The sequence below is a fragment of the Manis javanica genome, chromosome 7 (genome assembly GCF_040802235.1).
Source record: "Manis javanica isolate MJ-LG chromosome 7, MJ_LKY, whole genome shotgun sequence".
In the NCBI taxonomy this organism is placed as follows: Eukaryota; Metazoa; Chordata; class Mammalia; order Pholidota; family Manidae; genus Manis; species Manis javanica.
Genome location: NC_133162.1, coordinates 112,675,925 through 112,690,981, shown reverse-complemented (window position 1 = coordinate 112,690,981; position 15,057 = coordinate 112,675,925). Strand labels below are relative to the sequence as shown.

Sequence of the window (15,057 nt, the reverse complement as noted above, 5' to 3'; positions counted from 1 at the left end):
TCTGGTTTCACAGGCTGGAGGAATGATCCAACTGCTAATTTTACCAACTTTTAACCACCTGTTTCCCATCCACTTTGAATCCTGGCTTTCAGAAATATGGTACCTCCAATTCCTAAACATTTCAATGGTTCTTTAACCTGCGTCAGATACTACTCTTTGATTTCCTTCCCTCTCACAGGGCAATTAATTATATTTCAGCTTTCTACATCCTGCTAAGTTGGTTTCTTCTGCTTCCCATCTTTGAGAATGTGTTGACATCTTTCATGTACTCTTAGCCCTTATCATTCTATGTTTATGCCACTTTTTTCATATACTATCTTTTTTGTGAGATATATGACTAGTATTATATGGAAATATAGATTAGCATATACTGATTTTGCTCCCCTAAAATGATTGTTAACTTACCCAACTTATTCAGGGGCTGTACTTTAAAATGTATAATAGTTTTCTTATCTTTCTTTTATATTCTCTGACACAACTATACTTCAGTATCTTTTAAAAAGTTGAGATTTTCTAAAGGACAGGTAATTACACAGTTAAACTGTTAAACTGCATGGAAGTGCATGAGTTGATCACAATTCCATTCAAATGAAATGTTTTCTAACTTTTAACATGCTTTTCTTCAGTTTTAAGTATTATGGACAGAAAGAAGCATAAGAAGCAGAAAGGTAACAAATATAGTGTATAAAAATATATATAACAAGTTTGTTATGAAATAAGTTAATATGTCCATCAATACAAACCAGTAACAGTTACACAATGGCAATATTATTTAGAATTCAGTGAAAAATGTGACATTTGGAGTCAGTTACCAGTTTCAAACAGTCTGGTTCTGTTGTTGTCACCTAAAAAAAGACTGTCTGTGATTCTCTCTTCTGTTCTTTTTTTTCCTCTTAATTGCCATTTTTTCCCGGACCAGCTGTAGCATCTGTGTCCTGACTTTGATCCAACTACTTGCTTTAGCCCATAGAGAAACTGTCTCCCAGAGACACTGCCTATATCACAGCAATGTCTATATTCCTCACAAGCTTGCTGATTTAACACAATAGAATGCAAGAAGAGCCACATGAAGTAGAGCTCCCACATACTGGGAAAGAAAATTATGACCTCTGTTTAGTAAATATTGGCACAACAATGCAGTTAAATATCGTGAATATATGCAATTGAAATTTATTTTCATCTCAAGTAATATCGTGAGTATATATGATTGAAATTTCAATGATTGAAGCCCAGGAATCATTATTAGTTGGTTTATTTGTCTTACAGTACAAGTCATGCTTTAAAGCATTATTCTCATTTGATTTAGGACAATGAAGCCATTCTCAATTTCGGTCCTGTGTGGGGTACTGGGAGAAGGTCTTTGAAGCCCTTTCAAGGAGGAGGATGCAATGTGATAGTAAACGTGTCATCACCAGCTATGGCCCCATGAATACGCATAACACATCTGTCTTGTTAGAACTGCATATTTCTTACTTTTTACCTGATTATGATTATAAGGGGCTAACTACCAGTACATTGATTAAGTACTGAGGAGCACACCAAGAAAACCAAAATATTCACCATATCACAGAGCAAGGTACATTAAGGTAGGAAGACATATATACAATCACAATGTAAGATACAGTGCTCCTTTCAGAATCCATCATGAGGAAATTACTATGGTGGAAAACATTATTGAAATCATGAATTTTGAAGTCAGTATCCTGGTTCTCATCTAAGTTACACAATTTATTGTTTTTTCCTAAATTTCAATCATTAACAAAAGTAGAGACCCAAAATTATGACCCAGTTTCAAAATTATCAAGAGATTTTCCTTCCTGCCTTCCTTCCTTCCTTCCTTCCACCCATCCTTTCATCCTGTGGTAGGAAGAATAATGACCCCCAAAGATGTCCATGTCCTAATACCCAGAACATGGAAATGTTTTATGTGAAATAGCAGAAGGGAATTATAATTGCAGATGAAATTAGAGTGTTAATCTATTGATATTCCTGTATATTTGCTCTATATATCTATAAATATTATCTTACATCCACAGTATAGTTAAAGCTAAAAAATTGAATAAAAATTCTCTTTTCATTCAGATGTCCTCAATTCTCCCAGCAATATAATTCATAGTTGGTCTTTGAATTAAGATCCAAAATTAAGTCCACACATTGCATTTGTTTATTAGGTCTCTTCATCTAAGGATAGTCCCTTATCTCTCACCTGAAATTTCATGCCATGAAATTGTTGAAGAAATCTGACCAGATGCCAGGTAGACTGCCCAATATTTGTTTCTTTGTGAGGTCATTTAACTTGCTTCTCTATTCCTCATAGGTTTTGTAGATTGGAAAATAGCCCTAAAAGTTTGATTGGATTCAGGTTTATTAATTACTGAATATACTGCTTGACTAGTGCTTTCTACTTCATGTTGTATCACATCAGGGACATAGTTATGGATTGTTCTCTTTTAGCAGTGCCAGTGTTGGTTAACGAGTTCCGGTAATGATAATCTGATGCCTCTTGCCATGTAGTTTCTTATCAACTTTTTCTTTAATGTTTGATCTTTGCCTTAACCAATTATTCTATTGAGTTGAAAATAATTATTTTCTAAGTATCAATAATTTTTATTAGGAGTTAATATTAAAGTATTAACTATAATTGTCTGCAAAGAAAGTTTTCCAAAGTGGAGGCAAGTATTATAATATGATACTGTATTTCTTACATCCAAGAAAGGAGAGAATTGTGCAGTGTGTGTATATGTATACACACATATACATACACATCTATATTTTATATATAGGTATTACTTCTATTAGTTTACATGTACATGAACATGTAAATGTATACATTTGTAAAAATAGTAAATGTTAAGGTATTATTATTGTAAGTATTACATGTAAAACATGTTTTTTTGTAAGTATTACTTGTAAAGTAATAGAAGGATAAACCAAAACATATAAAAAATATAATGGTCGGAGGGCATAGGGTGAAAGGGATAGGGGCAGAATCTAGACTTTTCTGAACATATCTTGCTTTGCAGATTTGAAGTTGAAATTACCTAAGTATTTTAAATACTGTTGAAATAAATTTTCAAATTTAGGAGAAATTTACAAAGATTGAAAACTGTTCTAAAGTATTGAACCTATTTATGTATGTTATTGGTGAATGAAGCCATACAAAGAAGTGTTATTACAAGAGCCCTTAAAGCACAGTAATTTGACTTACCATTTGAGTTGTTTTCTTTACAACTATAGAGTTGAATTCAATTGAGATGTATTCTAAGGACAAAAAAAACACTTCATATTAAACTATTAATCATTGTTCATAAGAGTTTGGGCATTATTAATTTTAAAACTATATATATTATTAATTTTAAAACTATATATGTGGTAATGATAGCATATATTAGATATGATAAAACTATTAATCAATATTATTAGAACCAAGATTTTCAGCATGAGATAAAAAGTAAAATCAAGTAAGTTAAATAAAAATCACATCCTAAATTGAATTTAAAAGACAAATACGATATAAAGATACAATTTCTCTTTAAATATATATTACCTAACTCTGTTAACTGAACACCCTGGAAACAATGATCAATCCAATTACAATATGCACCCTTACTGTTAAGATTATGGTTTCTATTTTCCTCCAAAAGGAGTTGGATATTCTTAGAGAAATGATTGATGCCATTTGAGGTAGGAAATATACAATGTTAAGTCTACATCTTTCATGCCAAAAGCAATGAAGCTATCAAAAAACGATTGAGGTAATGTCAAAAGGACTCAGGAGCTATTTAAAGAGTCACAAATGGAAAACTAGAGCATTAGTAAGAATAGTAATTTGAAATTAACTAAAAACACATTAGAAATACTTCGATCTATTTGTTCATACGACCCTTTTCATTGTTTCCTTTCTTTGAGATTACATCATGCTGAGACGAAAAATAATGTTACTAGAGGTCAGGGAACACATCATGTCTTTTTGTCAAACACATAATGAGATGCTAATCACCCATACAAGCATCAGATACATTGTCTCAGTAACAGGTGCCCTAACCCAGTGATTTCCATGATGGACTTTATAATGTGATGCTTCCAGGGTGTTTTCAAGTTTCTTTCATAAAGATTATGCAAAAATCTATTTAATTGAAAATTAATGCTGTAGCACCTTCAGTTTATGGAACAAAATCTTAACACTATTTGAATATAAACCCATGTAGTTTTAAACTCAAAAGTAAACAGAAAATCATTGAGCAGAAAATAGTTATAGAAAAAGTTTATTTCTTACATTTGAAATTAGTTTTTGACCCCTTTCCTAGCTTTTTCTCCAGTTTTGTATAATTTAGTGTAATACAAACAACTCTGTGAATTACAATAGCTCCCAAAGGCATGACTATAAAAACAATTGGTATTTATATGAATGCACATAAGTTATTGAGAAAGCATGATTCATCTTTTGCATATTCTACTTAAGAAACAGGAAGTGCACAATATTTTTTGTTTTCGGTCATAAAACATTTCTTGATAGTTTAGCGTATTGTGAGGGATTAGCTACCAGAAAAAAAAGAAAACAACAATAAAAAAGCCTTTTAAAATGAGATGGCATGGAAGTAGGAAATTCTCAGGAATCCTGAACTGAAATAAAAGCAGGAACCTGGGAAGTCAGCAAGGATCAAAGTAAGCTTATCATCAAAGCATGAATTTCATGCTAAGAGTTTCTGCCATATCCTAGTGTTACTGAGCTGCAGTGTAGATAACTAAATGGGACATGGAACAAGCCTAGGACTGGTCAAGGAAACAAGCTGATAGGAGAGCTTTGCATAATACTGACAATCAGAGAATTTCTTAATGATCAGCAAGAAATATTATCATCATCTGATAATTTGTAACTATAAATAGGCCCTCACAGGGACTAATATAACTGGTTTCCTGCTATTCATATGACCTGAAACACCTGAAAACAAGAATTTAAAACGTTCTTGTGTCAGAAGTGAACCTGGGCACCTGGCAGATGCAAACATGAATATCTCTAGAAAAATATACTTTAACCCAGTCCACAAAGAGAAATTGCAAAAGGATCAAGATAAATGAACAGCTTAAAGTTAATAATTACAATGTACCCCAGGAAATAAGCATTATAGGTAAAACTAACAGCAGAACTGTAAATTCATCACATATTAGAAATAGAATGTAAAATACTACAAGGTTTAGGAAATGCTTTCTTGGTTTGGGTTCCCCAGAAGTGGAGCTTGAGACAAAGATTTGTATAAATATGTTTTATTGCAGGAGGGCCAGTTTAGGGGAAAAAAAGATGATGAAGGAGGGAATAAAGGAGAATATGCAGAGGGAAAGAGCTGAGCAAGGGTTAAAGGTAAAATTCCAGTCTTGGCTTAATCCACAGATTAAGGATGGTGTGTGAGTGTCCTCATATTTTAATAATGACCCTGGCTATTTTAACAAGCATACATGACAAACACAATCAATAGCTACCACTGGCAAAGATCAGGGGCAAAGGAACTTTTATTTCCTACTGTTTGGAGTGAAAACTGATATAACCACTTTGGAAAAGAGTTTGATATTACATAATAAAGCTGAGCATGTGTGTGCCCCGTGACCCTGCATTTTCACAGTTACATGTCCTGGACAAACTTTTAAACATGTGTACCAAGAATGTTAATAGGAGCATTATTGCAATATTAAAAATATTTGGAGCAACTCAAATATTCATCAGTAGTAGAATGAATTAATAACTCCAATTACATAATTGAATACTGGGCAGCCATGGAAATGGATGAAAAGCCATGTGCAACAAATGAATGTATCTCAAAAAGTGTGATGTTGAGCAAAAGAGGTGGAAGAATGTATACAGCATGATTACATTTATACAACGTTCACACACAGGAAAAAATAGCTCATATAGTTTTATTGGTACATACCCTAGGTGTAAAACTTTCAGAAAAGTAAAAGAATGATTGACACAAATATAATTTAATGATTATCTCTGGATTTAGGGAGGGAGGGGAAGGCAAGCTGAGAAAAAGAGAGTTTCTAATGCTCTTTTCCTTAACCTGAGTGATGAGAACATAGTGCTGGTTAGACTTTGAATGAATTGTGTATATACTTTAATGTAATTCTAATGTGATTAGCATGAAATATTTTAGAACTTAAACTTATAAGCACTTCCATGTACCTAATCTGACTCAACCATCTGATTAATACCCCTGAGATTTTTTTTCATCAAAGTATTATTTGTTTGTGTTTCATAGAAGTTAGAGTTTGTAATTAAATATTTACTTGGGTGTTTCTGTTTGCTGTTTTTCTCACTAAGCTACATGTTCCACAAAAGCTGAAACTATGTCTATTTTGTTTACCACTGTGAGATTCAAAAATGATTCCTTTTACATGAAGTTGTCTGTGGTTGAGTTTTAAGATTTTGCCAAAAGTTGGAGTGGGAAGTTTTGCTAGCAATTATGCAACCACCCAATTAAGTGAGCTAAGGAAAACAGTGTAGCACAATGCCTAGTACATGGTAATTACTCAATAAATATCAGCAGTTCTAGCATTAGTGTGGGATCTCTGCATCTTTTTATTTAACTGTACCATCCAAAGTGGTCATTCAAGTTAATTTCATTCAAATTTGTTGCATCAGGAGCAATAATTGTGTTGTAGCAATTCATTCCTACATACATCAGAAAGTTCAAATATAGTGCTCATTAGAAACTCTTCAGTTAATTAAAACAAATGTCTCTAAAATTTACACAAAAAATTACACATTTATTATGAAGTTGTCAGTCAAACTGTAAGTTATAAACTAAACCAATATAACATTTCCCTGATGGTTAAATGTGACAGGTAACCAAAGCTGTGGGACAAAACTTGGACCAATGAATACTTTGATCCACTAAAACTTGAAACTGGACAAATAATTGGGTTCCTCAGAGCCACAGGTCCTTATAATTCTTTAAGATGTTTGTGAAATATACAATTCATTCTACCAATCATGTGTAATCAGTTTTAAAATATTTCCCATAATTAAAACATGAATAATTAGAACAAAATAACTACAGCAGCTTTCATTAAGATTTGCTTAAGTTGTTCTAGAAAACACTGCTATTTTTCTGTTTCTGCAGAGTTAAGTGCGGAAGCAAACAGATTGACAAATTTGTAAACATCGTGGAAAGAATTGTACAGAGGAACTGGAGCCACACGGATGCCATTTGGATCCCTCTTGTCACACTGTGGGGGAAAAGATACAAAGATACAATAACATTAGCATCATTCACATAATGAAGATCTACTTTCAAGATAAACTTACATAAATCAGCAGTCATGCTGATTTCCCTAACTTAATAAACAACAAATTTCTTTTCACTTTTAGAAAAATCAGTGTTTCTATTTTATTTGAAATTCTCCTTTAAATAATAATTAAAATACCAATGGGCTGGTACATGAATACCCAAAGGACTTACCTGAAGTCCACTCGGCCATCACCTTCTTTAAGCACCCAATAGATGATGTGCACAATTATCTGTGGGGAGATGCTGAAAGACTGGAATCCTTGGACACATTTAAATGAATGAGAACCTCACCGAGCTCTGAAGAGTTTTAGTCAATTGCCCTTACATTTGACTCTCTAATCCCTCAGCTCTCAGGTAAGAAGTTGGCCGTACCCTCAGGAATGCTGAAATGTCGTGGAACAGGCCCAGGTAACTTGGCTGCCCTGAAGATGGCTATGGAGTATGTGTAGGTAACTCTGCTATGGGCTAGACAGTGTGGTTTATGTGTGCTGGTCCATAACTCTCATAACAATCTTTTGACGTAAGTGTTTTTGCACTTAAAATATGGATGAGAATACTCAAGCCAATACACGTTCACTGGCCTTCCCAGGAGCACACAGCTTGGCAATGATAGAGCTTGATTTGGAAGGCTAATATTCTGATTTGTGCCTCTGGCCTCCGAGGCAACCCCTCTTAAGGTTTGGACGACTAATTGAGTGGAGCAGCTTCTAAATTACATTATCCCTAGAAATACATATGTTACCACCATTATTCTTGAAATTACTCTGTTAACATTTATTAGTTCTCTTCAAGAGACTGAGAAGATTGCTTAGGCCCAAGTATTAAAAAAAAAAAAAATGTTCCCTACATGTTAACACTCCTGATATGTTTCTACATATCTTTTTGGACTGAAGTGACAGAATTGAAAATAACTTGGTTGAATCAAACAACTAAATAAAAGTGGCTTCTTTTTTTCCCTTTCAGTGTATTGATATCTTCTTTAATTCCACTTATTTTAATAAATAGTATGTGAGGGTTTCACTAACAAAAACTAGTGAAAACATGTCCTAATTGATGGTAATGAAACTATTTTTTTCTACTCAAAATGTAATGAAAATGAATAAATGATATAACACCATTTTCTATATCCAAAATTTGTATTTTCTTCCCTTTTATTGGAAATGAGATTTCTATGCCCTTCAAAGAGCGCAGCGATGAATGCTTACTTGGCACTTAATTTATCCTAATGACAGATGTGAAATAACGTGCAGCGGTGAATTACCAAAGAATCCACATTTCATCCCCCACATGCAACCCATAGGGAAAGCAAGAGATTTACTTACAACCACTCCTCTCTTTTCTAGTTGTTGGAATACACGGTTCATGGGAACAGAAAACGTTAGTGTTAACTGGCAGCCACGCTCCTCTAGACGCGATGGAGTAATTATGTTCACAATTGGTTTCCTGGGTTCTGCTTTATCTTCACTATAATAATGCTTGATCATGTATTCAAGGTAACCAGTCAGCAAAATAGATTTTCTCCTCAATGCTTTCATAGTTGCTTGCCTAAAGATCTGAGAATGAGAAACAATTAGATGAACAGGGTCTTGCTGATTTACAAAGAAGCAAAAATTAAATCTTTCACAAAAAAGGAAATGCCCACTTTTTGACCTTTCCAATAAACGTGATGTTTAGATACTCTATTTGTAAAACCATGTCCTCTTCTAAATGTTTGGCCGAATACAAAATGCCATGACAGAGAAAATGTACAAAAATTATTTAAACAATACTCACAAGATAAGAAGAAAAAAGTAAACTAACATAACATTCCTTCTGAGGTATTTTAAATTAGCTTAGTATAATTAGTATACTATTTATGCACATTATATATTATATAAATGTATATTTGTACATATTAATATGTGCACTTAAGTATCATAAAATTCAAACTTTTCCCACCAAACCATTTATATGATCATAACAAAGATTTTTTTCTATTCTGATATAAAGTGTGTTTGGTCCACAAAAAAGTACAAGAATGAAACACCCATGCATATGTGGAAGGCAGTGTTATTAATATTATTTATAATTGTTTTAACAAGTCCTAAATCTACCTCACTTTGACAGTAAGAAAACAAGCAGTTAAATAATAAAGCTAAGCTTTGTCAGACAGGGAAGCAAATACTGTTAGATAATACATTTATATTATCTAAAAAGAAAAGAGAAAGAAAATGAGGCTCAAATGCTTCAGTACTGGTTTTCTTTCTCTCTTTCTTTCTTCTGTTCTTCCTTCATTTTTTTCCCTGCTGAACTCTAGCACTGGTGTGAAAAAACTGTCATTTGCAGTGTGAGGTGTCTCACATTGGGATGAGTGACAAGTGTACACCATAACTTGGGCTGGAACATTAGAGGTCAGAACAGACATGCTTTTCTAGCTTATCTCTTAAGGTCAAGTAGAGTTTAAAAATATATCCTACGTATAAGAACTAAATGAACTGCCAACAGAGTGTGATGCACTGGTGTGCCACTTAATATCCTTTTTCTCTATCATGTTATACCACAGAGCAAAGACAGGGTCATTTGGTGAAACCTAGACTTTATGAAGCCTATGAGAATAGTTGTTTCTGTGTATACGTGTGGCGTCTGTGGACAAGCATTCTAATAGGACTTAAGTCATCTGGGCATAGATTTCCTTAACCTGTATTGCATGGAGGCTATGGATTTGGCTGAAGGAGATGATGGGAATTGTACTGAAGGTAACAGTATCTAAGGAAGAGAGGAGAAGCAGTGGAATGATATCTGCCTCTCTCTTCCCAGCCAGACCTCACAGACTATGGCAGAGACCAGCAGGTAGAGGTTAATGTCTTTGTTACAAGAAGGCATCTGAGATTTCTAGAGCAAACAATACTTAACTGCTTTAGGACATGCGTAATCCTGGTTACATGGAGTTTGGTAGGAGGCATCTCTTCATTTTCTTGTGTAGAATAAAATATTTTATTGTAGACCTGGCACAATCAGGACTCAAGGGAACACAGCCAAGTTTTAGATCAAGATATTTTTTTATTTTTTTAGTTCGTATGTATGTTTTTAGATCGTGATTTTTGCAGAGGGCAGGAGTGGGATCAGGCATTGCATGATCCACCAGTGTGTTGGCTGTCAGGCTTGGAATAAAGGAAAAAGAGAGGAATCTTTCCAGTGTTCTGGGGTTTTTTTTTTTTTTTTGGAGATTGATAGTACTTTGGGGAAATTTTAAAAAGTAATTCAGAGGAATTTTCTGTTTCTGCTCTAGTCCCCAAAGATGTGGGTAGGGGGCAACATATGAAGTATGACTTCTAATGATACTTCATTTGTATTCATAGGTTAATAAGACTGAGGAATATTACTGAAGTTTGTAGGATTTTATAAAGTAGGTTTTCCTCTTGCAGATTTCTCTTGATAACTGGGAACCAAACTTTTTTAAATAACAAATTGTCTCACTTTTCACGTGCCATTACTCTGTTAGTAATGAAATAACTTTTAAGTATAAACTATTTTCCATCATGACAACAACAGCATGAGCAGCTGTATTCTGACACACTCTTAAATTTTTCACAGAATGTAAAGGTCTCTTCTGAGATGTCCCATGAAAATATTAAGAGAGGCTAATAAGACTTTACAGGGGACTAATGAATATCCTTTTTTGTTTTTTGTTTCTCTGTTCCTATGCTTTCAGTATTGAGAAACGATGTTTTAAAATTAGAAAAAAAGGAAAAGTGTAGTTTGAAAATATTCAGTTTATAACAATTCTTGGCAGAGTTTCAATTACTTGGTTATTTTTCTTGCTGAATAAAATGAATGCAAAGCTAGAAAAGTTAGATAAACTTAAATAGGAAAAATAAGTATAGTATGATGTTTTCCACTGTCATATTCTTCTTTAATTCTTAAAATTGGCTCCCTAATAACATTTTGAAGAAGCATGTAGTACATTTCTCCCGACTTGCCAGGTATTTTAATTAAACACTTTACTTTGCATTTTGGAGCTGTTTATTTTATTATAAATTTATAGACTAAAAGGGTCTAAAAACTGCCTATTTCTTCATAAAAGTATGACCCTTCAAAATACAAATTTATTGCTGAATTTCAAGTTAGCAATTGGAAGATCAAAGAAACTTCTTAAGTAATCTAGCTCAAATATCTTCATTTTTAAAATGAGGCAAATGAATTCACAAATAATTGTTACCTGTGTAAGGTCACACTTAGTGTTCCAGTGAGGGTTAGTTAGCATATTTGCTTCCTTGTTCTGACTCTAGTGATCTTTCAGTATTAAAAATACTATCGTGTCAATGACTTAGAGTCAATAATATTAAAGAAGAGTCTGAAACTGATTATAAGTTGTTATTTTTCATGGTACCCATGAATTAATTGAATGCACATCTAATTTATAGACAAAGCCTATATTTATAGGCTATATTAATTTAAATACTAATATTTTAAAAAATCATCATACTACAAATTTGAGATCATATCGATGCTCATTGATTTTTAAGTATAGAATCTCTCCCCCAGTTGGTATTTTATTAGAATATTTTTTTAAAGGAATGTAGAGAAAAAGTTAGTTTGATTCATGCATTATTTCTTGCAGTTACTCAAACTTCAACCACCTATCTCCTATAATAAGATAAGTCTTTAAACAAAAGCATTTAGTAACAACATGATCGGTGCACTGGTGCTCACTCGCATGAGAAACTGAGAAACATCCGAAAAGGAGAATATTTTAACAGGTAGAGTGGGAAGCACTGAAATGTACTGTTTCATAATTTCAGAATTTTGTAATTTCTAACAGGAAGGAAGAATTTCAAAAAACACTTTCTTCAAACACAAGATTTGATTACCTAACAATAATTTGGTTAGCACATAGGCTTAGTAGTGCATGTCTTCAGTAAGGTATGTACAAGAGGCTCCAAAGAAATAGAGAGTTAAGTGATAAGAAGCTTCAGAAAAGTGTATATTCCACTTCTTACGGCTTTTAGGGACCTTTTGCTAGGCTTCTCTAGATATTACAGGAAAAAAATATGTACATATATAAAGTATATTTAGATATTAATTAATCTTCAGATTCCAGCTGATGATAAAAATCGTGTGTAGGTGACTATAATGCAGTGTGATACAGTGATGAAAGCTTCTGAGATTTTTATCATTCGGCCTCACCTAGGAAACTAATGGTAGGAAAAATGAGAATCTGATTTCCTTCCCATAGTAGAGGGGTGAATACTAGAACAACCAGCCCACCACAAAGAACATACTAAAGAGAGAATACCTAAAAGAAAATTTCCATATCTAGCTTGAGAAGTCATTTTCAAAGGTAAGGGAAATCAGAAGCAACAACTTAAGTATTAGTTCTTCCTAAGGTATACCTTAGTTCCTCTCATATTGTAACTCATTTTCTCCCTGATATAAATTTGCAAAGTAAGCAAAATTTTATTTTCTTTTAAATGTTTAATAGAAGTGTTTCTCTGAATGGATAGTATAGAAACACTTTAAATATTATCTGAGTTGCTAAACAGATAACCCTCCCACCCACCAAAAAAGATAAAGAAATGTATCACCAGCTAAAAAATGTTGCTGGGTCTATTTTTCAATTAAAGAAAAATAAAATCTGCCAAAAGGTAAAAACAACACAAGCTCCATCTAGTGGTCAAACTGAATAGGCGCTTTTTAAATTGGGATGATGTGAAATGAGTTGATTACCACTATCTGTAGGTGAAATTGCATAAGAACAAAATTTGACACTGCCGTCCAGTGGTCAAATGAGAAACTGCTAGAATGTTCACAGAATCCTAGAATTTAGGTTTAAAATATATTTTGGAAGTCTTTATAGTCATTCATGCTGGAATGCTCCACAACAGGATTTCCTGAATTATCATAAACTAGATGATTTTAGGAGGCTATAAATAAAAAATAATTATTATTTTTTGAATAGCTGTATATTTAAAATCTCTATTAGAAAAACTAATATATTTACTTAAAATGCTTTTTACTAAATGTACACATATAAAATATATACTTAATGTATTAATATTATTAATTTAATAGCATATTATTAATAACATACATTTACTTAAATAAATTTAATCTTACCCTGAAATTAATTAATGTCCAATAATCAGGTTAAACAGACACAGATATAAAATAGAAGTAAATGGATAGCAAAAGTAGATAAGTATATATATCTGTATATATACATGTGTGTGTATGTATATATATGTATATATATATGTTTGTGTGTTTGTGTATGTGTGTATATATGTATATCTATGCATATGTAGAGAACCAAATTGAATCCTAGAATACGTTATTTAGAATGAGACTAACTTTGTTTTAACTAAAAATATGAATGAACATAAAAGAAAACATTGAGCCAGTAATTATACCTGGATATAATAACATAGCAACCCCAGTAAAAAAAGAAAAGAATGCACCCTATCTCATGAGACAGCCTTACTAAATCTTTGGTTTACTCTGATTATTCATTGTTTGTTTGTCTTTTCCCCCTTAAAATATGTCTTCTTAGAGCTTTGTCACGTGACATTTTGTCAGTTCATTGACTCAGGGAACTGGAAGAAACAGAGTTCTCAGTAATCACAACAATGTCTGGCACACAATACTTTCTTAATAAATAAATTCTGAATGAGTAAGTTAATCAAGAATTAAATACAGAATGCTTCTATTGTACATAGAGAGATCAAAAGAAGATTAAATGACTAACTCGAGTTCACACAAATTCTAAGTGGAACTAAAAATATGGTACCCCAGGTCAGTTCCATTTAACTTAATTAAATGCTAACAACAAGCTAAGCATTATGCAAAGGGATGGAGATATAAAGAAAGGTGACAGCACACAGTCACTGTCCTAAAGAAGAACATTGCCTTTTGTCCATTGTTTGTGCACAGTGCACATTAATCTTGTTGATTTGCAGAGAAAGTACTACAACATGTCACAATCAGATAGAGAAAAAGGTAAAGATGTGGGAAGGGTAAAGCATAGATTGCTTACCTCTAAGCTAGCATGTAAGGAACAGACCAACAAAATGGGAGGATTCGAAATTCGGAATCCGCTGGCCCCAGAGATTAGCTTCAATTCTGGAAAATTAATATCATTTCTTTTTTTTCAGGTATTCAGAGCTGTTTTAATTTTTATTTATTTTTATTTATTTTTTTATTGAAATGGTCACCACAATAAATCTAGCTCCCTCTGTCTCCCCTAACCCTACCTTCTTAGCAGCCTCCCAAACACAAGAGTCCTAGACAAAAGATAACAAATGACCTCTTCTAGAAGCTTTTCTGGATCCCTTCCTTTGCCCTCATAGTCCCAAGTCAACATTCCTTGTTCTGTCCCATGATTATCTTTTCTTTTACGAAACCATGTCAGTGTGACAAAAACAGCAAACTTGAAAGACTCATACTTGTAATGTCATCCAAAGACCAACATATGAATGAAATTACCTAGGAAGGTAACCTGTAGTACCAGGATTTTAGGTAAAGTGGCTTCTCTTACAGGAGAAAAAAGGCTTTTAAGCAAGTGTTTTGCCTAAGTATGATATATTAACAAGGTAAATTAATAGTAGATATCCTAATTAGAACTAATTAGATTGAATTGTAGCAAGTCAAATCCAATAGGGTTAAGATTGCTATTCAGAGAATGAATTAAAACTAAGATGTACTACAACAATGTTAGAATATTCTGAGTGTTTGCAGATTCATATAATCCAGGGCAAGGTAAATTATGTCCTGTGGACCAAAGCTGGCCCATCAT

At 33.0% G+C, this 15,057-nt stretch overlaps 1 protein-coding gene across 1 annotated transcript in view; it reads right to left on the bottom strand.

The window, feature by feature from the left end:
• Positions 1–4,505: 4,505 nt before the first annotated feature.
• KYNU (kynureninase) overlaps positions 4,506–15,057 on the bottom strand; it is a 109,237-nt gene continuing 98,685 nt past the window's right edge. The window contains exons 12-14 of the mRNA XM_037020789.2: positions 14,299–14,384; positions 8,609–8,839; positions 4,506–7,224 (exon numbers count right to left, since the gene is read on the bottom strand). Of these exons, the coding sequence (XP_036876684.2) occupies positions 7,099–7,224; positions 8,609–8,839; positions 14,299–14,384 (443 nt within the window). The 3' untranslated portion in view covers positions 4,506–7,098. The remainder of the gene's footprint in view (positions 7,225–8,608; positions 8,840–14,298; positions 14,385–15,057) is intronic.